Raw genomic sequence first — 26,493 nt, 5'->3', positions numbered from 1 at the left:
TTGGAATACTTTCCTTCCTTTCCAGGACTAATCTATCTTCCTTCCTTCCTTCCTTCCTTCCTTCCTTCCTCCTTCTTTCTTTCTTTCTTTCTTTCTTTCTTTCTTTCTTTTTTTCTCTCTTTTGCCTCCAGAGTTATCACTCTGTGCCTGCATTACGAATCCACTGCTCCTAGGGGCCTTTTTTTTCTTCTTCTTTTCTATTAGACAGACAGGACAGAGAGAAATTGAGAGGGTTGGGGGAGAAAGAGAGGGAGAGAGGAAGATGGATATCTGCAGACCTGCTTCATCCCTTGCGAGGGAACTCACCTGCAGGTAGGGTGCTGGGATCCTTTGCGTGGGTCCTTGCACTTCATGCTATGAGCACTTAACCTGGTGTGCCACTGCACAGCTCCCTCCAGACTATTCTTATTGAGAGGTTTAAGCCAGAATCCCGTTGGGTCAGACTTTTCTACAAACCCCCGTCATTCGTTGTCTTCTTGTACCCTCGTCACCTATACAATGTAGTTACTTCCCCTCAAGGTTGGAATTTCTTTCACGTGACTTCACTGGTGGTCAAAACTCCTGCTCCTCTCTGAGAGGCAGTAAAGTGATTTTAGCAGGGAACACAGATGACAGCTCCCAGGGCACTCTACCAGTCCTTTCCCTACGTTCTCACCTGAGATCCTTACCTGCTGAACCTGATGAAAGAGTCACTGCTCCTACCCCCTGACTGGTCTCCCTGGGGTTCAGGTCATTACTCAAATTGCTACAGTTTGCCACCCTACAAAGTGGCAGAGCTAGGATGAGAACCTAGGCAGTCAGTGGGTGCCAGGCTCTCAAGATAGTCTGTGGGACAAAAGAGGAGTCTTGCTGATGCCTTACTTAGAGTAAAACTACATTTCCAGTGGTTGTCTGAATAACTGAAATCACCCCACCACTGCCCTAATTTGTGGAGTACTCTGACCAGAGCCTGGCACTCCAGGTTGGATGTTAGTATTAAATCTTGCTTCTGTGTCAGCTCTGCAAGGAAACAAGTAAACAGACAAAAGCCAAAATGAACAAACAAACAAAACTGGCTGGGGAAATAGCTCAAATCATCAGCCTTTGGTACCTGAGCTCTCCTGTTTGATCCCTAGGACCACATGTACCAGGTGCCCTGGCTTATTACTCTTTTCCTTCCTGCCTCATGGGAAGAAGAAGAATGGGAAACTCTCTTTCATATGGCATAACTGAAATAAATCTTTTTAAAACTGTAGTCACTATCACAAGACAATCCTAGGCACACACCAGTGCACAAATTCACCTTTCTTCTCAATCCGGCTTTCAGTGTACCCTGCCCCCTCCATTTCCAGTCAGACATAACTAGCTTGGGAGTGTTAGTTATTAACTTGGTAAACCCTCAACTTCTTTCTGGAAGAGCAAACAGTCCTCATTCTGCTTTCTGTACAGTGTCCACCGGCCCCCCCCCCATGACCCCTTATCTCACCGGGTCTCTGGCAGAGTAGGGCAAATATAATAGAAGAGGCGGGAGGAGCCGGGGACAGTTGATCACGCTTGCCCCCACCTCTGGAATGTACCTGTTTGAAAATTAAGAGGCCATGGTAGGAGCGTGCCTGGGCTTGGAAACAGAGCGAGATGAGTGTAAATCTTGGTTCACTTGCCAGCTGTGTGATCCTGTGTTGTTGCCTCAGCCTCTTTGATCTTTAATTTGTCTTCAGTAAAGTGTGGGGGAGGGGGAAATAGCCACTTGAAGAGTCTATTTGGTCTCTGGAATGCAGTTGCATTTAAAAAAAAAAACCCACAAAACACCTGTCTGCATTATTACCCTGTGTACCCCACAATCTTTGTCCAAGGGGACACAGTGCCTGAAATCCTTCTGCCACTACCCCCGGGGTTTTAATGGCTTCTCCTCTAGACCCAGGTTAATGAGAACCCTGCCAGGACACACGTGCACCTTAGTCTCCCTTCTGAACACCAGGCCCTCCTAGGCCTCATGAAGCTGCGGTGCTGGATTGGGGTATGTGCAGCCCAGAGCCGTGCTCGGTCGGTTTAAGTGGAGCACCCGCAGCTCCAGGTGGGTTCCTGAGCTAAATCTTCCAGCAGTTCCATGACGTCACCACCCCCTCCCCTGGCCAAGCCGAGGGATGGGTGGGTGCGGTGCTCCAGGCTCGAGCTCCCCCAGGGCGGCGGTCCCTGTGTGCGCACCTTCAGCCGCGCCTAACAGGCCTGGGCCAGGCAGGTTCGGCCCCAAGCTGCGGCGGAACCGAGGTATTTATAGCCCGGTGCAGGAAAACCGCGCGCTGGCTCTCGTCCCCTGCCAGCTAGCGCGCACACGCCCCGAAAATCGGCTGGTGGCGCCGGGCTGCGGGCGGGAGCCCCGAGGGATGGGGGGGGGTAGTAGGCCAGCCCCTCGCCCGCCTCCCGCAGGTCAGGTGCTGTAGGTAACCAGACACAGGGTTAAGAAGCTAAAGTGTATTTTTGTGCAAATGAGACGCCCTGGGAATTTGTATTCATCCTCTCCTCACACCCCGCCCCCTCCCCTGCTACCCTTTACTCTTTAAAATGCCTGTTAATTCTCAGCAGAACTAAGACCTGCTAAATTCAGTTCCCGAAAGGGATAGGCAGCAGAAGAGTTTAGAGAGGGCACTGATATTTTTTCCTGCCTGCTGGTGGAGGTGACCTGGAAAAAAAAATGGTGGTGGGTCTGAACCTCTTCCCTGGGCGAGGCTGTCTCCATTTCAGTCCTGAGGATCCTATTTTTGAAGGTCCTCAGAGAAGAAAATCCCATGATTTATTTGATGACCTGTTTCAGTTTTTAGCAACCAGGAAATTCTCCCATCTCCTAACCTGGATTTACGAGGTTACAGATCATGTCGATTTTCTCTAGAGCACAGATTGTTTTATTTCAGACTCCAGGTTTGGGGCTGTTTCTGCCCTCTGCCGATCGCTTCCAAGCCAAATAGGAAGTGTAATCCCAGGTGTTGGGCCAAATGTTCCTTTTTCAACTCAACAGTGGGTTTTCTTGGGTATTCTGACACTGGCTAATTCAATTTTTCCCTCCTATCCTTGACGAGTCCTTAATATTTCCCCAATGTTTTTTATTATGGTAATTTCCAAATACATAAGAAAGCAAAAAATCATTTTATGTATCTCGAATCTCGGCTTCAGTGACTGGCAAACCAGCCTGTTTTAACTAGTCTAGTTCTTTTTCCCACCTTCACACAAAAAGTATCGCAAATCCCTGATAGTTTTATCATTTCATCTACATATATGTCTGTACCATTAAGATCACAACAGCCAGAATTAACACTCAATGCTACTATTACTTTTAAAAACTAGCAAAAATGACAATTTCTTAATATCAATATCCAGTAACTGTTGAACTTTTCTCAGTAATCTCATTTAAACAAATAATTGGTTTGTTCAAAAGGCTTACAGTTCAGTCTGTTTTCAGGTTCCTTTTGATCCATAAAGTCCTTTCCCCTTTGAATATTTACTGAAAGAAATGGGTCACCTGTCCTGCGTTAGCAGTGCTTCTTAAATTTTAACATGCATAAAAATCACTTTAGGATCTTATTAAGATGCAGATTGTCATTCAGTGGGTCTACTTTTCTACAACCTCCTTGGTGACACTGGTGCCCTTAGTGAATATGAATGACACTGAGCAGTAAGGTGAGGGTGCTTTTCAGATTTAGGATTTTGCTGATTGCATATCTGAAATGTCTTTTTTAGTAAGTTCACATTCCATCTTTTGTGTTTTCACTAAATTGGAATTTTTAGATCCAGGAGCTGGAACAGATTCAGGGTTAAATTTTTTTTTGGCAAGACTATTGGGTTTATATGCTATATCGACGTTTATTTAGGAGGCACACAGTTTGGTATCCCTCTCTCTGGTTATGCTCAGATTGATGGATGGATCTAGGTGTCAGTCTAGATCTTCTACTACAGAGCTATTAAGAAATCATATATACCAGACCTTCCGTCTTCTGCACCCCACAATGATCCTGGGTCCATACTTTATCCCTTGATAAAGAATATGGAAGCTATCAAGGGAGGGGATTGGATATGGATGCTTTGCACACAATGCTCTGGGGATGGGCATTGTGTGCAAATGTACCCCTCTTATCCTATAGTCTTGTCAATATTTCCATTTTATAAATAAAAAGAAAAAAAGAAAAAAATTAAAAAAACAAAGCATATATAAGGGGTAGACAGCATAATTGTTATGCAAAAAGACTCTCATGCCTGAGGCTCCAAAGTCTCAGGCTCAGTCCCCCACACCACCATAAACCAGAGCTGAGCAGTGCTCTGGTAAAAACAAAAACAAGCAACAACAACAAAAATAAACCAACACAGATTTATATACCTATCTGTATAAGTATATATGCATGCTGTTGTCTCTAGGGCTTCACTGCTCTGGGTTGGATTTCTCAAATAGGAGTAAAAAGACAGAAGGAGAGAGAGAAAGACACCACAGCACTGAAGCTTCCTTTAGTGCAGTAGAGGCTGGGCTAGATCCTGGTCATGTGCATGACAAAACAGCGCCTTCCTAGGTGAGCTGTCTTTCTGGTCCTATAGAGCATAAGTGATGACTCGAATCCCATTACAATACTCTGGCAGAATATGCCTGAGAACACCCTAGTACCTTAGCTATTCTTTCTTTCTTTCTTTCTTTCTTTCTTTCTTTCTTTCTTTCTTTCTTTCTTTCTCTCTTTCTTTTCTTTATTGGAGAATTAATGTTTTACATTCGACAGTAAATATAATAGTTTGCACATGGATAACATTTCTCAATTTTCCACATAACAAGACAACCCCCACTAGGTCCTCTGTCATCTTTTTCCAGGACCTGCTTAACTGTACTTTCTTTAAATCTCTACAATACTATTTTCCCCATGAATTTTCCTCGGGGTTGGAGTCATTCTCCAAAAAGAATCCCTTTCTTTTCTATGTTTGTGTTTTCACTGAACAATTTGAAAGGCTGTGAGAGGCTTTTCTGTAAAAAAAAAAAAGAAAGAAAAAAGAAACAGTCCACTGTCACAACTCATCAAAGTGAGCTGATCTGGAATTAGCCCTCTGGTGACTTAACCAAAAGGTCATGAGTATTTTTTTTAAGGAGAAATTCTGGTAGAGGAATGAAGGTCAAAAACACACTTTAGAATGGTAAAAACCAGATGGAAAAATAAAGATCATGTCTCATTACCAGAAGAGAGCAATGAGGTATAGAGTCAGTAAATCACCTTTCTAGATTATACAGCGGTGTGACACTCAGACAGCTATCTCCTGCTGGAATCAGGATTTATCTTCTGGCTCTAAGGTGAACAAGGACTAGGGTAAAGGGACAGAGCCACATGGGTTGGTGATAAATGGGATGGGAGGGGGAGACAGGATCTAAAATGGAGACACAACTGGGTAAAAGGGCTTTCGTGAATATTTGAGGCAGACAAAGCACTCAACAGGTATTTGCTGGATGAATACATAGAAGGAAGAGGAAGTAGGCAATGTCTCTGACAAGGAAGTAGATGGAGTGGAGACGATGCTGAAGATGGTAGAACACTGGTCTGGGGATAATACTGGCATCCTTTCCAACTCCAATGAAGGAGAAAAATGGGTGGGGTGGTAACTCTAGGAGTGGAAAGGAGGGAAGTTTTGGAAATTTCTAGGGAAAACAGTATTTCAATTATAATGAAGAGGAAGAGAGAGGGTTGAGGAGGGAGTATATGATGTTCAGACACATCCGGATAGAATTCGATTCTCTTCAGAGGATGCTGCCTTTGTCCCATGTCAGAACCCAAGATATAAAACCAAGGTTAGAGAGCGTTTGACACACATCTGGCCATTAAGTCTCCCCCTAGCCTCCTTTGTTTGAGGGAGAAAGCAGAATGTTGGTAGACATTAGGTGAAGACAAAGTACCAGTGTATCACTCTGTACACTACCTGGGTCTTTGGCCATGTAAGGATGGGGTTGGCTGTACTCATTTGGAGAGTGGCCCACTTTAAATGAATATATCTCTGCATATCACTGATAACAAGAAAAGAGCATGTAAGACATGCTTTATATGACAGAGACGTGAAGAGAGAAGAGAGGGGATTAGGCAGTGGTGTACCCAGTTAAGAGAGAGAGAGAGAGAGAAGAGAAGAGAAGAGAAGAGAAGAGAGGAGAGGAGAGGAGAGGAGAGGAGAAGAGGGGAGGGGAGGGGAGAAGAGGAGGGGAGAAGGGAGGGGAGGGGGAGGGGTGGGGAGGGGAGAAGGGAGGGGAGGGGAGAAGGGAGGGGAGGGGAGAGGAGGGGAGAAGGGAGGGGAGGGGAGGGGAGGGGAGGGGAGGGGAGGGGAGAGGAGAGGAGAGGAGAGGAGAGGAGAGGAGAGGAGAGGAGAGGAGAGGAGAGGAGAGGAGAGGAGAGGAGAGGAGAGGAGAGAGAATGTCGACTGGGGCACAGATAGACCCCATGCAGCAGAGGCTGGTTGCTAAATGCTTAACAGCAGGATCTGGGTGGCAGCGGGGAGCAGCTTGGATGGTGGAGTTTCACGGTGTAAATCCTCCCACTCTAGCCAGTTTCAAGCCCATAACGTGACATCACCAAAAGCAGAGAAGAGAGGAGCCAGCCAACAAGCTGGCTCCAGCACACCACGGGGAGGAAGTGGATATCTGCATATCTGCAGGGCCTGTGGCCAGAATGAAGATATTTGTTGGGAGTGAAAGAAAAGCAGCCAGAGCAAACAATGATGTCTGTTTTCTCTGGAGAAGCACTAGAGAGAATGTTTTTTTCTGTGTCCACAATCTGATGTGTATCCTGAGGGAAAGAAAAGGCAATAAATTGAGTAGCGTTGATGAGTGGTGATAGCATTATTGGAAAGATAGTCCATTATTATCTATATAAAGTAATGGCTTGGTAGGTGTGTAAATCTTACAGGACAGTGGCTTCTTCCCCTATATACAGAGAGATCCTTTCATATCATTTTTAAGAGCTGATGCCTGTCATGGGCAGTTAGATGTTAATGCATACACACATATGTGACACTATTAGTGTAGATAATTTATGGGATAACTGTTATGTACCAAGCACTTCATATATGTTATAGCCTACAGCCCTGCAGTGCTAGTTTTTGTATCCTTGTTTTCACTACTGAGGAAGCATTGACTATGGAAGGTCCTCTTTTTCCAACCTTAGTCAGGTTCATGGTAGGCTTCATGGACCTGAAGATTACCTGCATGAGATGCGAACAATGTAATCAAGAAAACAGCCCAGTTTACAGAGCCCGATGCCTATTAAACTTGTGTTTTGCACTTTCAAGACCACTTTTGGGATATTCTAGACACAAAGGATTCTTCATTTTAAGGAGGACACTAGCATATATGGAGTCCATGAAGGGGAGAGAGGTCCACAGGTTCACAGGCCTGCATATTGAGTCATAGGACGAACTGGGATGTCGAGCTCAGTGAAGATCAGTAGGCGGTGACGCGGAACTTGATCTTCAGCTCTGTGGAAGAGTAAGTGGGCATTTCTACATGTCCCCAGAGGGTGGAAACAGGATGACTGGATGGGAGGATTCAGTCCTGCATCCTACAAACACTGAGTGAGCACTTACTGTGTTCCAAGCACTGTGGTCAATGCTGACAAAATAAATGGATATGGTGGTGGATGGGACACGTATCTTTGTTGAACGCTGAGAATAACATTCTGAAAGTCAGAACTGCCCAACAATGGACATGCTGCTGGAATACTCAGGAGGTGGAGGAGGGTGAATGTGCACTTATCAGACGATGCCAGATGAAATCTTTTGGCTGCGCAGTGAGTGAGACTAAATTCCCTTCCAGTTCAGAGATTCGGAGTCTCTACTTAGCCTTGCTTTGGCAGGCTGGAATGCTTTACTGAAAAGTGTCATCATGACCACTCTTGCCACCAGCCTGGCCCACCCAGCTGTGTGCTGTGCACTTCCTGACAGTGAGCTCTGGTGGGCCAGTTTGACTGGCTGCCATCTGGGACAGGGATGATGGCATTCTGGCGGGTCTGTGTGGGCTCCAGGAATGTGACATCGAAGCCATGTACACACAACCTGCTTAAGAACATCCCATGGGCAGAAAATGTTTTCTTCCTCTTCAGCCCTCTCCTGTTGCTGTGCCAGGCGGGCACAATGGTGCCTTTGAGAGGGGCAGCTGGAAGGGGGTGTTGGAAGTAGAAAGTAGAGCACTGCAGCTGGAGGGGAGGGGGGGACCAAATTCATTTCCAGGAGTGAGCCTGGGTGCCAGTTTCCAAAACAGAACTGCTGTTTCTCAAAGCTCATGGTGGTGGGTTGCCTCAGAGTTGGAGAGCAGGCAAAGCCATTTCCTCTCCACTGCTCCACCCTCCCTGGTTTAAAAATCCTGGTGTGTTGAGGCATTCTTGTCTGGATGCAGATTAAGAGGCTCTGCTGTCTTTTAAGGGTCCTCAGGCCAATTTGGGGGCAGCTAAGGCTTTCTCTCTTTCCTCTTTTTCTTTCTTTCTTTCTTTCTTTCTTTCTTTCTTTCTTTCTTTCTTTCTTTCTTGTTGCAGTTATTGTTGTTGTTGTCATTGTTGTTGGATAGGACAGAGAAATGGAGAGAGGAGGGGAAGACAGAGAAGGGGAGAGAAAGATACCTACAGACCTGCTTCACCGCCTGTGAAGTGACTTCCCTGCAGGTGGGGAGCTGGGGCTCGAACTGGGATCCTTACACAGGTCCTTGCGCTTTGTGTCACTTGCGCTTAACCCACTGCGCTACCGCCTGACTCCCCGGCTAAGGCTTTCTAAGGGGTAAAACTTTCCTGCAGAAGGGGCAGGGCTAGTAGCTACAGGAAGAAGCAGCACTAAAGGGCAGGTAGGCCACTGGGCCAAATGAGAGGGCTTTACACAGAGACCCCTTCTCCATGCAGGGTCATTTGTTCTGACACGAGATGCCCAGCAGCCCTGCTGCCATATGGGCTCTGCCCACTCACCATCTTAACTTTCTTTGGTGGGAAAGAGGTGGGAGAACTCTGGCATTTCCTGTCCTGGATTCACAGTTGTCCCAGACCCTGTGCTACTTTCAAAGTCTTCAGCACCAGCTTCGAGACGGGCGTAGGAGGGCTTCCCACTCAGTGAAGAGCCAGAAGACCTGTGTGCCGGCTGCCAGCTCTGCCATGTCCCCTTCCTGTTACCACGGGACACAGTGGGACACAGTGGGTCCTTTCATTCTGGTGGCTCCCACCAGAAACATAGGGTCTGAGGTTGGCCAAACAGTAATTTTCAGCAAAGTTCACACCAACTGGAGTCTTTTTTTTTTCCACTTAGATTTGATTTTATAATCAATAAATTCCTATAGAGCAGTGAGTCATTTCCAGCACTGTGTTAGGCCTGGGGATAGAGAATGAATAAGATGGACTCTGCTTCAGACAGCAGAGTGCCTCATTTGCATGCCGGGTCCCTAGTGGTAGCCTCACTACTAATTACACAGACACATGGTGTCTATTAGGTGTGCTAGCATTAGGTAGAAAGCAGAAATAGAAAAGAGAACTGTTGTACAGGGAGCACTGTGGCATTGTGGGAGGCATGTAGTCCCGGGGAATCTCAGTCTGACACTTACCTGATCTTGGGTGTACTTACTTGACTTTATGAGACTTAGTTTCCTTGTATAAATAATTCCAATGACATAGACCACACGGAATTGTTAAGAGGATTAAATAAGACAATGTACATACAATCTGCTTAAGACTATCCCCTGGGCAGAAAATGTTTTCTTCCTATTCAGCTCCCCTCTGTTGCTGTGCCAAGCAGGTACAATGGTGCCAGGACAGAGCCTGCTGTGCAATAAGTGCTTAGTGATTCTTGTTATAATTAATTTGTTATTCCTAATGAACCTGCGGATATATCTGCACACATATTTGTGCTATATAAATGAAACTTATGATGATGGAAGCCAGTCTCATAAAGATAAGTAAGTACTCTGAGACCAGACAACGGTATCTATTCAGTCCCTTGTTAGATTATACTCAACTTTTTTTTAGGTTTTTTTAAAAAGAATTTATTTATTTATTCACTTTTGTTGCCCTTGTTTTATTGTTGTTGTTGTTGATGTCGTCGTTGTTGGATAGGACAGAGAGAAATGGAGAAAGGAGGGGAAGACAGAGAGGGGGAGAGAAAGACAGACACCTGCAGACCTAAGCCTGTGAAGCCACTTCCCTGCAGGTGGGAAGCCAGAGTCTCCAACTGGGATCCTTAGGCCAGTCCTTGTGCTTTGTGCCACCTGTGCTTAAACCACTGCGCTACTGCCTGTCTCCCTTTTTTTTTTTTTTTTTTTTTTTTTTAACCAGAGCACTGCTCAGCTCTTGCTTATAGTGATGCAGGGGATTGAACCTGGGACCTTGTAGCCTCAGGCATGAGAGTGTTTGCATAAAAATTATGCTGTCTACTCCCACACAGATTATACTCTCTTTTCTTTCTTTCTTTCTTTCTTTCTTTTTTTTTTTTTTAAAGGATTGATTGATTGATTGATTGTTTCCAGGTTTATTGCTGGGGCTTAGTGCCTGCACCACGAATCCACTGCTCCTGAAGGCTATTTTTTTCCCTTTTGTTGCCCTTGTTGTTTTATCGTTGTGGTTATTATTGTTGTTATTGCTGTCGTTTAGGACAGAGAGAAATGGAGAGAGGAGTGGAAGACAGAGAGAGAGAGAGAGAAAGACAGATATCTGCAGACCAGCTTCACCGCTTGTGAAGCGATCCCCTGCAGGTGGGGATCCGGGGGCTCGAACCAGGATCCTTATGCGGGTCCTTGTGCTTCGCTCATGGAAGTTCATGACCTCACAGAGAGACAATGATCTACTATAGCTAATAAGACTGTACGTGTGTGTGTTTCTCTGCCTGGAGAAGAAAAAGAAAAGCACTGCAACAGTTCATTCCCTAGAAGTCCCTGAATCTCTTGAGTGTAGAGATAAAGATCATCAATTCTTTTCAATATTTAAAAAGTTCTGAGACAGGCTGGGGGGTGTGGATTGACCAGCCAACATCCATATCCAGTGGAGAAGCAATTACAGAAGCCATAACTTCTTCCTTCTACACCCCAACATAATTTTGGTTCATATTCCCAGAGGGGGGAATTGTTAGGGGAAGAGACCAGAGGCTCTGAACCCCAATTCCACTGGGACCCTAAATGTTTGCCACCAGTGATCTTTTTTTTTTTTTTTCTTTTCACACTATCACCAAAAGGGAAGAGAATCTCGAAAACACCAAAGAAAGCCAAGCACTGTTTTGCTTCTTTCAGTGGGAAGAAGAAAAAGGAAGGGCACTCAGAAGTAGTAGCAGGTGTAGGTATGACTTAAAAAAAGGAAGTGAAGGTAGGGCTGTAGAAGTGAATAAAAATGGAACATATATTCAACCTATTATCTGTCACCTTAGGAGAACAACTGTAGTTTCCCCTGGAGGGGGATAGGGCCACAGAGCTCTGGTAGTGGGAATGATGTAGAATCATACCCCTCTTATCTTATAATTTTGAAAGTCACTAATAAAAATTTATTTAAAAATAAAAAAAGATCTGAGAGAATAAATGCATTCTTTACTGATAATGATCCACAGTTCATTATTGCTTAAAAGTTGCATTTGTTTGGTAGACATTGCCTGGGAGAGTTATTCTTTTACTAAGAGTCCTTGGTGGTAGAAAAGTTAATCTTATTGGGGCAGAGGTTAGCCTAGAAAAATCTTCCAGGGACCTGCTATGGGAGTCCCGTTTAAACCAACATGCTGAGTCATGTGACCCCAACCTTGGCCCTCTAAGACCTTCTTGACTCTGTCTATCCAACGTGCAGTTTATCTCCCTCCTGCTTTGTGAAATGTAGGCATGAGAATTAGTCCTTAAAAGTCATTCCAAAGTCCTTGCAAGATACAAAGTATGTATAGCCAGGAGTCTGAAGACAAAGGAAATCAAAGCAATTCAGAAAAAACAAAGGACATGGAAAACTGCAAGGAAAGAAGAATCATATAGATGAATGGAATCTTAAAGTGAAATACAGGGTATATATTGTAAGGAATAAAAAAAAAAAAGAGGAAGGTTGTTTAAAAGAGATAAAAATTATATGTCCAACATTGCATGCAAAGAATGTGGTTATATGAGAGAAAACTGACAGAAACCCGTTTTTCCATAGTAGCTAAAAAGTTTTAAATCAGTGAAGGAAACGTGGAGTTTGTGTATGGGTAAAACAGAAAGATAGGAAGGGTGAAAAGCTACATTTAAACATGGATGAAAGCACATAAGCAGTGAAGCAGGGCTGCAGCTGCCTCTCTTTCTCTCTCCCTCTCTATCTCCTTCTCCCTTCACAATTTTTCTGTCTCTACAAAATGAAATAAATAAAATACTAAAAATGGATGAGGATTTAAGAAACTGAAGACTAATACAGAGCACCTACTGAGCCCTAATTTGAAAGAAACAAATGGAAATATTACAGGGTTGAAATAAAGCCAATATTATTACTAGGTTGGTCCTTGGTTGTTGTTTTCCTTTCTGCTCCTTTGTTTGAAGTGCTCTACCATGAATGTGAATTATTCTTATAATCAAGAAAAGAAGTTTGCATCTTTTTCTTTATTGGGGCATTAATGGTTGACATTAATTGAAACTGTATTGCAATACAATAGTTTGTACATGCATAGCATTTCCATACGACACTACAACCCCCACTAGGTCCTCCTTTGTCACCCTGTTCCAGGACCCGAACCCTCCCCTCCACCGACCCCAGAGTCTTTTACTTTGGTGCAGTACACCAACTCCTCCAGTCCAAGTTCTGTTTAGTGCTTTCCCTTCTGATCTTGTTTTTCAACTTCTGTCTATGATCATCCCATATTCATCCTTTTGCTTCTGACTTGTCTCACTTAACATGATAAGAAGTTTGCACTTTTAGTAGAAGAGATCAGAAAGAAATTAAGGTAGTGAGAACTACAGACTGACTAAGAAAATACCTGATGTCAAGAACCGCTTTGTGGGCAGGAGAGACAGCATACCGGCTCTGCAAAAGACTTTCACACCTGAGGGTCTGAGGTCTCAGGTTTCACTCCCTGCGTCACCATAAACCAGAGCTGAGCAGAGCTCAGCTCTCTCTCTATTCTTCCCCGCCTCACTCTGTGTCTTTCTTTCCATCTGTCTCTCTCATTAAAATAAGTGGGATGCATTGGATCGACCTTCTCGTGGTGCATCCCGTGAGTCCCCATTCACTGGGGAAACTGACGATCCTGCCTAGCCGACTGAATCCACATGGATCCCAGTCACTTTCAAAGCCGGCAACAAGCAGCTCCTGCCAGCTTTCAACCTGACGCTGTTGACTGGCTGCGGAAGAAGGGCAAACGCTAGAAGAAGAAGATTAAAATAAATAATAAAAATTTAAAAGGAGCTGCTTTGTATAGTCTTATAAGAAAAGGAAGATGCTAGATTAATGGAATCATAGGCTTGAGTGAGGAAGGGAAGAGAATGGGAGGAGAATCTCTCTCTAAGGACTATTGTAACTTTCTTTTTGACTCTAGGACTCAGTGAAGAATCAGGTTGCTAACATATATTTTGAAAGCACTTAAAATTCCACCTGCTTGTCAGACTCAGGCAAAAACTAATAAAGTCACGGGCCCCTTGGAATATACCTAAAACAGACCCACTAGCTTTTTCCAAAATGGAGACCCTTCAATCTTCATCTGCAATATTATTGCCTTTAGGTTCATAATTAGTCTACAATTTTTTTTGGCTTTATATGCTAACTCTTTTCAGCAACCAGGTTCCAGATGCTAACATGATGACAACCTGACTTCCCTGGGCAGACGACCTCACCAATGTGTCCTGGAGCTCCGCCTCCCCAGAGCCCTTTCCCACTAGGGAAAGAGAGAGACAGGCTGGGAGTATGGATTGACCTGGACTGTCAACACCCATGTTCAGCAGGGAAGCAACCACAGAAGCCAGACCTTCCACATTCTGCACCCCACAATGATCCTGGGTCCATACTCCCAGAGGGATAAAGAATAGGCAAGCTATCAGAAGAGGGGATGGGATATGAAGTTCTGCTGGTGGGAACGGTGTGGAATTATACCTCTGTTATTCTATGATCTTGTCAGTATTTCCATCTTATAAATAAAAATTTAAAAAATTCCTTCTGATGTTCTCTCCAGTTTCCCTCCCCCATAAATATCCTTCCATCATGTCTTTCTAGGAATCACTACAGCTTTGTTGATAGACTGAGTAATTGGTCAGTGCCCACTGTCATTTTTTCAAGCTTGGTTCTACCTGTCCAAGCTGGGGATATTTAGCTGACACCATTGGAGGTCAGGGTGCTTGGTGATCTCTACCTCTCTCATTTAAGGATGTGTTGTGCTGTTACAGGTGAATATAAATAAGGGTAAAAGAATGCCCCTAGCTGGAACGTGAGAGCCCTTAAGGTTATATTCTGACACTTACTGGTCGGATGAACTTGGTCAAGCTGCTTAATCTAAGCTTGACTAATTTCTTTTGAAAGCTATTGGTATTTACCCAACCTTAAAGTAATCTAATGCCTTATTTACCTTCCTTCCATGCATATGGCTATGCTGAATCTTAGCTTTAGAATTTAGGATAGTCAAAATGGGATCCCTATCATGAAGTGGACCAAATATCCCTAGCACAGGGCCCACCATACTCTCTTGTGCAAAATTCAAACTTGAAACAGTGAGATGAAGTTTGCATGGCAGAAAAGCCCCCAGATGAAAGTGTACACTTCAGTGGCATTTAGTACTTTCACTCAGACCATCTTTTTAAAGGTTTGGGATAGCAGAGTTATCTTGTTTGGTTCTGCTTTGTAGTAATAAAAAATGTCCTCTATTAAACACCTGTGCTTATTCTTTCGTGAACTCACCTGTAGAAAATTCTCGAGGTCTTAGCTGAGAGGTTGCAGGGCCGCCTAGTCTGAAGTGCATCTTTAACCAACCTTCTCTCCAAAGTGACTTACCCCTGACATTCCCACTAACAGTGAGGAGGATTTTCTACTTCTGCTCCTCTTTACCAATCCTGGGAAGGGCGATGCTCAGAGCATAAGACAGCAGTTAAAACAGTGAACCAGGGAGTTGGGCGGTAGCACAGCGGGTTAAGCGCAGGTGGCGCTAAGCACAAGGACCAGTGTAAGGATCCTGGTTCGAGCCCCCGGCTCCCCACCTGCAGGGGAATCGCTTCACAAGCGGTGAAACAGGACTGCAGGTGTCTATCTTTCTCTCCCCTTCTTTGTCTTCCCCTCCTCTCTCCATTTCTCTCTGTCCTATTCAATAACAACAACAACAACAACAACTAAAACAACAACAACAACAATAAAACAACAAGGGCAACAAAAGGGAATAAATAAATAAATAAATAAATATTTTAAAAAAACAAAACAAAACAGTGAACCAAGTCTACCAACACCAACAGGGGAGGACCTCAAGAAACTCATGGAGTGGAGAACAGTCTGCAGGACTCTCAGAAGGCTAGAAGTGGCTCAATATCCTCTCCTGAGGATGTATCCTAAGGAACCCAACACACCCATCCCAAAATACATGTGTACACTTATGTTCATAGCAGTACAATTTGTAATAGCCAAAACCTGGAAGCAACCCAAGTGTCCAACAACAGATGAATAGGTTGAGTAAGTGGTGAGATATATATATAACTCAGCTATTAAAATTAGTGGGTTCATCTTTTTCACTCCATCCAAATGGAGCTTGAAGGAATCAAGTGAGATAAGGCAGAAAGAGAAGGATGAAAATGGGATGATCCCACTCATAGATGGAAGTTGAAAAATCAGAACAGAAAGGAAAACACAAAGCAGAACTTGGACTGGATTTGGTATATTGCACCAAAGTAAAAGACTCTGGGGTGGGGTGGGGGTGGGAGTGGGGGAGGTCTTCAGTTCCTGGAACATGATGGCAGAGGAGGACCCAAGTGGGGGGATTAGAATATTATGTGGAGAACTGGGAAATGTCACACATGTACCAACTGCTGTATTTTACTGTTGACTATAAACCACTAATCCCTCCCCCCCGATAAAGGGGGAAAAAAGAATGACAATTAAATCAACTTTATAGTAAATTAAAAAGAAAAAAAAGAGACTTATGGTGAGAGACAAGCTGCAGAGCACATTTTGGTCTCTAAGAAGGTATTTCTGTGATTAAAAATACTCAAGGGAGTAGCAAATACTGACAAGCATCCACTGTATGTGGTGAGAAGTGAGAGTATTTGCTATGCCACCCTCAAGTCTTTGTTGTATTGTTTAGAAAATCCTCAGTTGGGAAGCAGGGGTGGGGGGTGGTAGTGATGGTGGGGTACTGATGTAGAGCTTCAAAATATACTGCATAACATTTTTTTTTTGGAGCAGCTTCCAAATTTGGACTCACTTTTCCCTATGCAGAGGTTCATATTAGAGGAACTGGCTAGCCTTCCCTTGTGAGCACTGTGTTACAGACTAGATGAAATATCAAGGAATTTTGGAAGCTCTTATTTTTAGCCAGTGAAATGAAAAATTTCCACAGTATGTAAAAGGAGTGCTCGAGTCGAAGTCTGCCTGAACTGTGATTATGTCTAAAATCCTTTGCAAGACTATTCTGGGCCTAGGTGGGGAGGGTGACTCACTGTGTTTGTTCAGGTAAAATCAGATTCGAATGAACATCTAGGACTGCTGTGAGGAGGAAGAGACATCACAGACTCAGAGAGACCGCCTTAGGCCAGAGGTGAGGGTGCCATGTTGGCTTCTTAGTCAGGATCACCTACATTTTTATAGAGCGCCCACATTTCCAGGAACCACATTTGCATCCTAGGCCCTTTCGTACATATATGACAAGGAAGCATCTAGGGCTACCCTCTGCAATTATTTCCTGAGATCGCTTCTTACTAAATAGGATAAACACACTGCTGCTTTCTATGTTATCTAAAAAAAGAAGTCAAGATTAAAGCTTGGGAATGAAAACAACAGGGATAGTCCACATCTGGATGAGAAGCTGCTTGAGCTGGAAGTCCCAGTACTGCCCAGAGGCTCCTGGGTTTCAGGTAAGTCTGGGTTGGACGTCTTAGCTCTGCGGCTAGAGGGACTCCCACATGTTGTTGAGGCTTGAACCTGAACCTTGTATATTGCTAAGTGCATGCTCTGCCTAGTAAGCTATCTCTCTGGCCCAGTTTTCTTATTTTAAAACAACGATAATGCTTGCTTCCCTGGGTCAAATAAGTGAAACTAGGTTGTCAAAAGCATGTGCCTTTTTCTTTCTTTTGTGCCTTTTTTTAGAAAAAATATTAATTTTTTCCCTTTGCTGTTTCATTGTTGTAGTTATTGTTGTTGTTGTTATTGTTGTAATTGTTAGATAGGACAGAGAGAAATGGAAAGAGGAGAGGAAGGCAGAGAGGGGGAAAGAAAGACAGACACCTGCAGACGTGCTTCACCGCTTGTGAGGTGACTCCTCTGCCGGTGGGGAGCCGGGGACTCAGACCAGGATCCTCACGCTGGTCCTTGCACTTTGCACCACTTGCGTTTAACCTGCTGCCCTACTGCCCAACTCCCATGCCTTTTTCTTTTTAACTCTTCTCACCCTCCTGTCTTCCTTTGCCTTTCGAAACCTCTGTGCCTGAGCTTGCTTTTCCGTGAAATGGGGCTGATAAGACTTGGTTTACAGGGTTTTCGTGTGACTCTGGAATAAAGGCTTCAGTGACTGAAAATGGTGTCACACAATATAAATAACCTGCACAGGCTGCTCTGGGACTGCTGACCTGGAGCTGACAAACTGCAGGCTGGTCCTCACGGGCCTCAGCTGCAGTGGCCACATGCAGAAGCTCACTGGCTTCTTAAGGGTTTCTCTGAGTGCTCTTCCCAGCATCCGATGCAGCTTCTTGCCACCTGTCATCCCACCCTTCACCTCTCTCTCTCCCCCTCTCTGGGTTTCAGTACCAGGCCCACCCACCCAGTGCTGTGTTGATGCCAGTGTAATGCCTGCCCTAATCCTGCAGGCTGTCAGAAGCTGCCTGTCACATGAACACCTCCCTGGCTCTCATGAATAAATACTAAAAAGAGCCATTATGAGGAGGTAAGGAAAACAGGAAGTGTTCCCCAAAGACCCACAGTGAGAACAGCTCCACCCCCTCCAGAGGCCACCAGTTTCTTTAGCAGAGAAACCACTGTCCTCCCCCCACTCCCACCCCCTTACTGATATTGAGCTGAGGCTGTCGCATCTTGGATGCAGAGGGGACCATAGACAAGGTTGACGAGGGAGTCTGGAGGGCGGGCCACAGAGCCAGGGGAGCTGGGCTGTGCTATTCTGGGCACAGTTTCAAGGCCAGCTGCAGGGAGAACAAGCAGTCGCTGTGTGCCTGCAGCTGGTGATGGTTAGGGCAGGGCTGGGCCTCACTTAGGGTGTATTTAAAGAGACCCCACAGATGATCTGTGCCAACAAAACAAATACATGGACATCGCTGTTAGCCATGCTCAGCTCCCAGCTGAGCCCTCTCTTGCTTTGCTGCAGTCCCCAGCATAGAGGGCTTGTGTTTTAAGGGAGGAGGGCTGGTTCCTCAGCCTCTCCCAGGAGCAGGTAGCACCACTTGTAACCCTGGCTCCTGGGCCTCTCTGCACTCTGACTGAGCTGGCCAAAAATTCAGGGATTAAGCTGGCCAGGCTCCTCCCATCCTAGGCTGGTAACCCAGCAACCGATGGGAGAGGCAGGCAGATGAGTCAAACAGAAGCACAGGATCTCTAGCTTTGTGTTTTGTTTGTGAAAACTCCCTAGACCATAGCTCCCTCTGGCAGGGAGTGGTGGGGCTTTCCCACAATGCCCTGGGCCAAATGCTCCTTCTCAAAGGGATGCCCAGGACCAACCTGATTCAGGTGAAGCTTAAGAGCCAGGACAAGACCACCCCAGCAGAAATTCCTTGCTTTCCTCAAATAAAAACAAGATTCTAGGCTTAAACCTCCAGGGAAGGTAGGGTGGGTGGCTGAGAACTGTAGACTAGAGGACCACTGGGCCTGAGGTCCTTGTAGAGTGGACACAGAGGTACTATGCAGAAGTTTGGGTCTGGGGCTGGGCAGTGGGTAGCCCATAGTACAAAGTGCAAGGATCTATGCAAGGATCCTGGTTTGAGCCCCCAGTTCCTCACTTGCAGGAGTGGGAGGTGGGAGGGCACTTTACTAGCAGTGAAGCAGGTCTGCGGGTGTCTATCTTTCTCCCTCTCTATCTCCCTATCTCTCTCAATTTCTTTCTGTCCTATCCCAAAAATGGAAAAAATGGCTGCCAGAAGCAGTGGAGTCGTAGTGCTGGCATCAAGCCCCAGCAATAACCCTGGAGGCAAAAAAAAAAAAAAAGTTTGTATCTGCACATATAGACCAGGGAGGCCTCATAACAATGAGAGGACTAGACAAGAGCAGCCCAGCAGACGCTGGGCAGAGGGAGGGTGGCGGTGGGGGGCAGTTTATCAGCCAGGGGATGAAAACTGACAGTTAAATTTTTCCACCAGGGCTGGAAAAGTTATTGAACACAAGTTCACTAACAGGATCAGTGACATAGGCTGAGGCTGAGGTTGAGGCAGAAGCCTCTCCTTAAAAGTTATCAAGAATACCCTCCTCACCTTCTTCCTATCATACTTCTCTCACTCACTCTAAAGCTAACCTTATCAAAGCAAGGACAGCAAAAAAAAAAAAAAAAAAAAAGGGCAAGAAACTGGCATACTTTAATGATGACTCTTTAGTCACTATCAGGCCACCCCACCAGCTGGGGCCCTAGTTGGGGAGTCCTGAGATTCCCAAACACACATGATGGCCCTAGACCTGGAATAAATCCCTCTCTCCATTGTTACTGGTCATTCCTATCAGGAACAACACAGTAGACCCCTTTGTGGGCCCTCCTAGGACCCTGCCCTCAACTTGGATCAACAACACTAGAGAATGTTCCATCCGCTAAAGGGAGGATGGACAACATTCTCTATGTTACACCTGAGGAAGATGGGTCCTGATATTGGGGCAGCTTGAAACATTCCTACTCATGACCACAGAATGTGAGCTCAGATCCACAGGGATACAGAGGTCACATAGGCTCCTAAACTGAATATGGGCCCCAGATGAGATCAAATGGGGTTTACAGTCATCAACATTTATACACCTTTCCCATATTTGGGAACTACTCTCTTCCCTGACCCAGATTTCTGATCCTTTTTGCAGCCATGACATCATCTCCCCAAACAATAACTTGGATGCACCTGCATATCAGATTTCAGGCTCAGGGGAAAGGAAAAAAACAACAACTAATATAGTCATAGGCCTTTGGAATATAACTAAGATGCCTACTAGCTATCTACAAAATGGAGGACCCCCCCCCAAACTCTTCATCTGCACATTCCAGCCTTTAGGTTCATGATTAGTCAACAATTTGTTTGGCTTTATATGTTAACTCTCTTTTCAGCCACCAGATTCCAGGTGTTAACATGATGCCAACCAGACCTCCCTGGACAGACAACCCCACCAATGTGTCCTGGAGCTCCGATTCCCCAGAACCCCGCACTACTAGGGAAAGAGAGAGGCAGGCTTGGAGTATGGATCAACCTGTCAACACCCATGTTCAGCGGGGAAGCAATTTCAGAAGCCAGACCTTCCACTTTCTGCATCCCACAATGACCTTGGGTCCATACTCCCAGAGGGATAAAGAAAGCTATCAGGGGAGGGGATGGGATACAGAGTTCTGGTGGTGGGAACTGTGTGGAGTTGTACCCCTCTTATCCTATGGTTTTCTCAGTGTTTCCTTTTTATAAATAAAATAATAAAAAAGATATCGTCTAAAAAAAGTTATCAAGAATTTGAAGATAGTGTCAGCAAAGCATCAAACTCAGCAGTCTTTAGAGTGACTGCAAAGCATTCACAGCCAAAAGGGCTGACCCTCAGCATCTGAGTTAGCTCACTGAAGCAGCTGTGACAACTGGTGTTATATATGGTCCTCAGGGGCCTTAAATGTCACCCTGTGGCCACAAATTGCCAGAGTTTTACCAGACTTGGGACATTACCTTTACTCCACTAGCAGCTCTTCTCCCTATACTGGTGGTAACTAAATATTTGCTTTTCTTTCTTTTATTTTTTAAATATATTTTTTATATTTATTTTTATTTATTTATTCCCTTTTGTTGCCCTTGTTGTTTTTTATTGTTGTAGTTATTATTGTTGTCATTGTTGTTGGATAGGACAGAGAGAAATGGAGAGGGGAGGGGGAAGACAGAGAGAGAGAGAGAAAGATAGACACCTGCAGACCTATTTCACCGCTTGTGAAGCGACACCCCTGCAGGTGGGGAGCCAGGGCTTGAACCAGGATCCTTATGTGGGTCCTTGTGCTTAGCGCCACCTGCGCTTAACCTGCTGCACTACAGCCCGACTCCCAATATTTGCTTTTCTTAAGAGGGGAATTGCAGGACTCTAGTGGATTGAGGGCTAAAGGCTGGAATTAATATGGCTCTGGGTGCTCTGGACTTCGAGGTCCCACAGTTCATAAACACCCCTGGAGAGGCCAAACCACTGGAGCCTCCTTCCACCAAGTGAAGTAACAGAGTTATTTGGGGCTTCAGAATGATGGTATAACCAGTGTTCTATGTTCTGCAGCAAGTCTTCAGGATCCAAGAGGGAATGTACAGAGCAAAACCAAGGTCCAGGAACACCCCCCCCCATTCCACCCTGTTTAATAAATTACCTCCAACTCTATGTGGTCATGGAGTTTCTTGCAGGTGGCTGCAAAGGTCTCTGAAGTGCCAAATTCAAAGTACCACAACTTGTTCTTCATCCTGGATCATGAAGCAGAGAGATAAGTCAATATTGTAGGATAGTTTCACTGTTGGCACTGGGGGAGCCAGGCTCTCAACATTATTCCCTAGATTATGTTTCCAGCACTTGCTAATCAGATGATCAGGAATTTTTGAAGACCAACTTTTTTTTTTTTTGCTAGGAATTTAGACCCCATTCATTTCTTAGCCATCTTGACTGCATTGGGTGAATCGCCAACTGCTCTCTAAACTTCTGGTTTAGAACAGGAGAAAGGCCTGTTTGCTTCTGCATTTGGATCAAGGGAAGAATTCCACGAAAATCAATCAGAGTGGTGCCAGGTGAAAGCACACTGCAGATACCGCCTTTCCTGCCACTAATGCCGAGGGCTGGAACCAGACCCTCCCCTTGGGTAGAGTCGGGATATAAACAGCAGGTCAGACAACCATTTGAGATTTGAAAAACGTTTGATCTCAGGACAGAAGAAGACTAACCTTCCACTAAACTGTGCAACTTTGTCTATGTGCTTTGATTGAACACAGAACAGAGGGAATAAGACATAGGTTTGCCGTCAAAGTGAAGACACAGTGGTTTGGTCACAATAGTTTCCACACTTGATCAAGTGTATTTAAAAAAATTTTTTTAAATTTATTAATGAGAATGATAGGAGGAGAGAGAGAAAGAACCAGACATCACACCAGTACACGTGCTGCCGGGGGTTGAACTCGGGACCTCATGCTTGAGAGTTCAGTACTTTATCCATTGCGCCACCTCCCAGATCACGATCAATTATATATATATATTTTTTTAATTTTTTATTTAAGAAAGGATTAATGAACAAAAACATAAGGTAGGAGGGGTACAACTCCACACAATTCCCACCACCCAATCTCCATAACCCATCCCCTCCCCAATTATATTTTTAAAGCTATGATAACCCTTCATCTAGAGATAGAGTTGCTTGCATTAGGACTAAAAACCCAGTATTTTAAATTTTATAATTTTTTATGAAGAAAACAAAATAACAAACAAACAAAAAAAAACCCAACCAACCAAACAAAAAACCCAGTGGTGTGTTCTGTCATTTTAATCAGATGGTCTCACCAGGAAGTATTTCTGAAGGTATTCCTTCAGAGATTCCTCCCATCCCAACTGTCATCCCATTATCGGTGGCTGGCTAGGAGAAGGAACACCTGTCTAGTTTACAAGATAACAGATTTTTTTTTTCTGAGGAAGGATTAAAAATAATTCACATTCTTCTTGGTACTGGCGGGGGGATCACCTGAGAAGTGTGATTAAGATGTTGCTTTCTAGGTTCCAACTTGTAAAGTGGAGGATGGGGCTTAGGAATATGCATTTCTTGTGAGCACTCATGTGATCACTGTATGTCAACCAGTTGTCAGGATTTTGAGAAACATTGCTCTAGAGCCCAAGGAAATTATAACCATGGAAGAAAGAGGACAGTGTTGATTCAATCTCAAAGTGAGGATTCTTCAGGCAGGATAGAATGAAGGTCAGTGCCTTTCACTTGACAATGATGGCAAAAGACTCACTCATGGAGAGAACACAGATTGTCATAAATGTCAAGGCTGAGCATTTCTCTTTGGTAGAAGAGCCTCTCTGTAGCCAGGAGACCTGCATTGTGATTCTATTTTCAAATATCATTGCTGGTCTCAATCATGACTTCTGAAAGTTATTGGTAGGAGATTTAGAGTTTTAATAAAAGTTTCCGGAAACCACAGATTATTTTTGGCCAGAGGTGGTTCTTTGGATGATCTAATAAGGTTCAGGTCATGGTTAGGATGGCTTCACAGAATGACTGAATCATGGCGTTGGAAGACAGACAGTTCATCTTGTAGAGCGCACACCTTAGTGTGCACAAGGCTCTGTCTTTGAATTCCAACACTACATGGGAGCATCACAGATGGCACAGCAGTGTTATGGTGTCTCTCTAATCTGTCTGTCTCTCAATCTCTCCTCTCTTTCTCTCTCTAAACAAATTTTAAAGAGCATGAAATAAGTCGCTGAGGGAGGCTATATGTGCAATGTCCTGGGTTTATTTCCTGGTCTGCATTAAATAAAGAAGAAGATGGGGGACCAGGCAGTGGTACACCTGGTTAAGCTCACACATTATAGTGAGCAAGGACCCGGTTCAAATCCTTGATCCCCACTTGCATAGTAAAAACTTTGTGAGTGGTGAAGCAGTGTGGCAGGTGTCTCTCTGTCTCTCTCCCTTCTCTACCACGCTCTCCTCTCTCAATTTCTGGCTGTCTCTAGTCAATAAACAAAGATTAAAAAAAGAGAAGTGCATTCTAGTCCCACAACCCTTCGACTTTGTAATCTGTGGAACATTTATATACATACACTTGCCTTTTCTCTTTTCTTTTCTTAATTTTATGTATTTTAAATTTTAATTAATTAATTAATTAATTTTTACCTCCAGGATTATTGCTGGGGTTTGGTACCTGCACTACAAATCCTCTGCTCCTGGAGGCCATTTTTTCCCTTTTGTAGCCCTTGTTAAACCAGACTGCTGGCACATTGTGAATAGACACATCCGGGGACCTGGGGTGCTGGTGATTGCACATGTCCTAGGAAATAGTCTGATAAAGACTGTCATGACCTCCCAGAACCAGCAGGCAGGGGAATTCCAGCTTGAATTGGATATGTCATAGAAGTCTCCTGGCCTTGCATCTGCCACCTCAGATGGTCAGGGTCAGCATAATTGACCCTCGGGAAACATCAGATGCTCCCAAGACACTGGGTATCTTTCCTTAGCTCAGCTCACCCAGAAGTGAGGCTGAAGTAGAACCTCACTTGAGCCTTCTGCAACACAGATGGGAACAGGGAAAGCCAGGTGCCACTCCTGGGACACAAGCATGACTTGCCCTTCAGCTATTTTCTTCTTCAGGGTCAACATTTCAGCTACTCATAACAAGGAGAGGAGTGTGACTTAATGTAGCAACCCCACCCATGAAATCAAGGAACCATCTGAGTTCAAATTCTGATTCTGTCCTTTATGGTTCATGTAACTTTGAGAAAGTTCTCCCTCCCCTTTAAAGTCTCTTTTATCCATAGACGGTTAATACTTAATTCATGGTATTAAACATGGTATCTAAAAAAAGTCAACATGTAGTGGTCCTGAAAATGACCTCTCTGCCCCAAGCCCGTATAGTAAATGAACTGTGTAAAATTATCTAGAACAGTTCTAGATCTACAGATGACCCTAATCTCCTATATCTAAAAAATTAATTGAATGAATGTTGTTGATGTCTTATCAATAATCAAAGTCTTCTCTTCCTAAAGAAGGTCTCAGGGAAACGGATACTAGCTTTATTTGAAACAACAGATTATTTTGGTCGTCTTTGTCCTGATTATTAAAGTGACTAAACATACAAAAGCAGGGACAGAAAAAGGAGTAGACTCCTGTTAAGATAAAGGCTAAGAAGATAAAGATGGCTCCCGGGACCCTGTAGGATTAGGCATGAGGTAGATGTTGGCATCAGGCCCAGTGGCCTAGCAGAAGATGAGACTGAAGCTTTCTTTGTGTATGTTGAGATGCTGTTGCTAAGGACTTCACTGACAGGCTTATCTGAGGTCTTTCGCTCAGCTGCTATGAGATCAGGAAGGAAACCAAACTCCAGCCTGCTGTCACTGCATACCAAGACACTAGGGGACTAGTAATCTGGCTTCTTTGCCTCAGTCTACACTGCTAGTGAAGATCTGTGCATCAGGGAGTGCTGACAGGTTATTTGCTGATCTGGAAATTGAAAACGTCTCTCTGGCAGGGTAGCTGGGCCTTCTGATTCTATGAAACATTCATATAGACCATCTCTTTCCACCTCAGAAGAATCCTGTGAGGCAAGAAGCTTTATTTATAAATTAGTAAAAGCACGGAATGAAGTGTATCTTCCTCTGTCTCATCATCCCTTTCCTCTTTTTCCTATAGCAGCATGAATACCTGTCCAATGATTTTGGTAAAACTCTGTAGACATGTGATACCTATAGATAGGTTAGGAGAGGTAGCCGCCACTCTCCCCACCAGCCAGAATCTAATCACCAGTGTTCCTTCTTCTCTTGTGAAGATGTCTTCTCTAATACTTTACTTCTCTAATACCTCTTGCTGGGGGATTTGTGACCTGTGGCATCTGATTGTCTTTTCACATTTAGTTGTACAAGAGTACCTTATCTAGCATCTGAGAAGCTAGGGTTTATGCCTGGCTCAGCCACCTACTAACTGGGCATGTTATTTAAGTTATCTGAACCTTCTCTTATGCTATAAAACTGGAATATTATTCTCTAACCAAACCATTTGTGGCAAATGAAAGCACCAGGCAGAAAACTTGGAAGCAATCCAGGTGCCCAACAACAGGTGAATGGCTGAGTAAATTGTGGTCTATATACACAATGGAATACTACTCAGCTATTAAAAATGGTGAACTCATCTTCTTCACCCCATCTTGGATGGAGCTTGAAGGAATCCTGCTAAGTGAGAAAAGTCAGAAGCAGAAGGATGAATATGGGATGACCTCTCTCATGGACAGGAGATGAAAAACAAGATCAGAAGGGAAAACACAAAGCAGACCTTGGACTGGAATTAGTATATTGCACCAAAGTAAAAGACTCTGGGGTGTGTGGCGGGGAGAAGGTTCAGGTCCTGGAACAGGATGGAAGAGGAGGAACTAGTAGGGGTTGAATTGGTATGTGGAAAACTGGGAAATGTTAAGTATATACAAACCATTGTATTTTACCATTGACTGCAGACCATTAATCCTGAGATAAATTAAAAAAAAAT

The 26,493-nt window shown here is 44.4% G+C and overlaps 1 protein-coding gene across 3 annotated transcripts in view; it reads right to left on the bottom strand.

The window, feature by feature from the left end:
- Window positions 1–26,493, bottom strand: part of DGKG (diacylglycerol kinase gamma) — a 273,168-nt gene that overhangs the window by 75,546 nt on the left and 171,129 nt on the right. For all 3 annotated transcript variants that reach the window (XM_007519772.3, XM_007519774.3, XM_060198557.1), the window contains one exon: window positions 21,631–21,721. In XM_007519772.3, the coding sequence (XP_007519834.1) occupies window positions 21,631–21,721 (91 nt within the window). The remainder of the gene's footprint in view (window positions 1–21,630; window positions 21,722–26,493) is intronic.

This window comes from Erinaceus europaeus, chromosome 9 (assembly GCF_950295315.1).
Source record: "Erinaceus europaeus chromosome 9, mEriEur2.1, whole genome shotgun sequence".
Taxonomy (NCBI): Eukaryota; Metazoa; Chordata; class Mammalia; order Eulipotyphla; family Erinaceidae; genus Erinaceus; species Erinaceus europaeus.
This window is presented reverse-complemented; position numbering and strand designations above follow the sequence as displayed.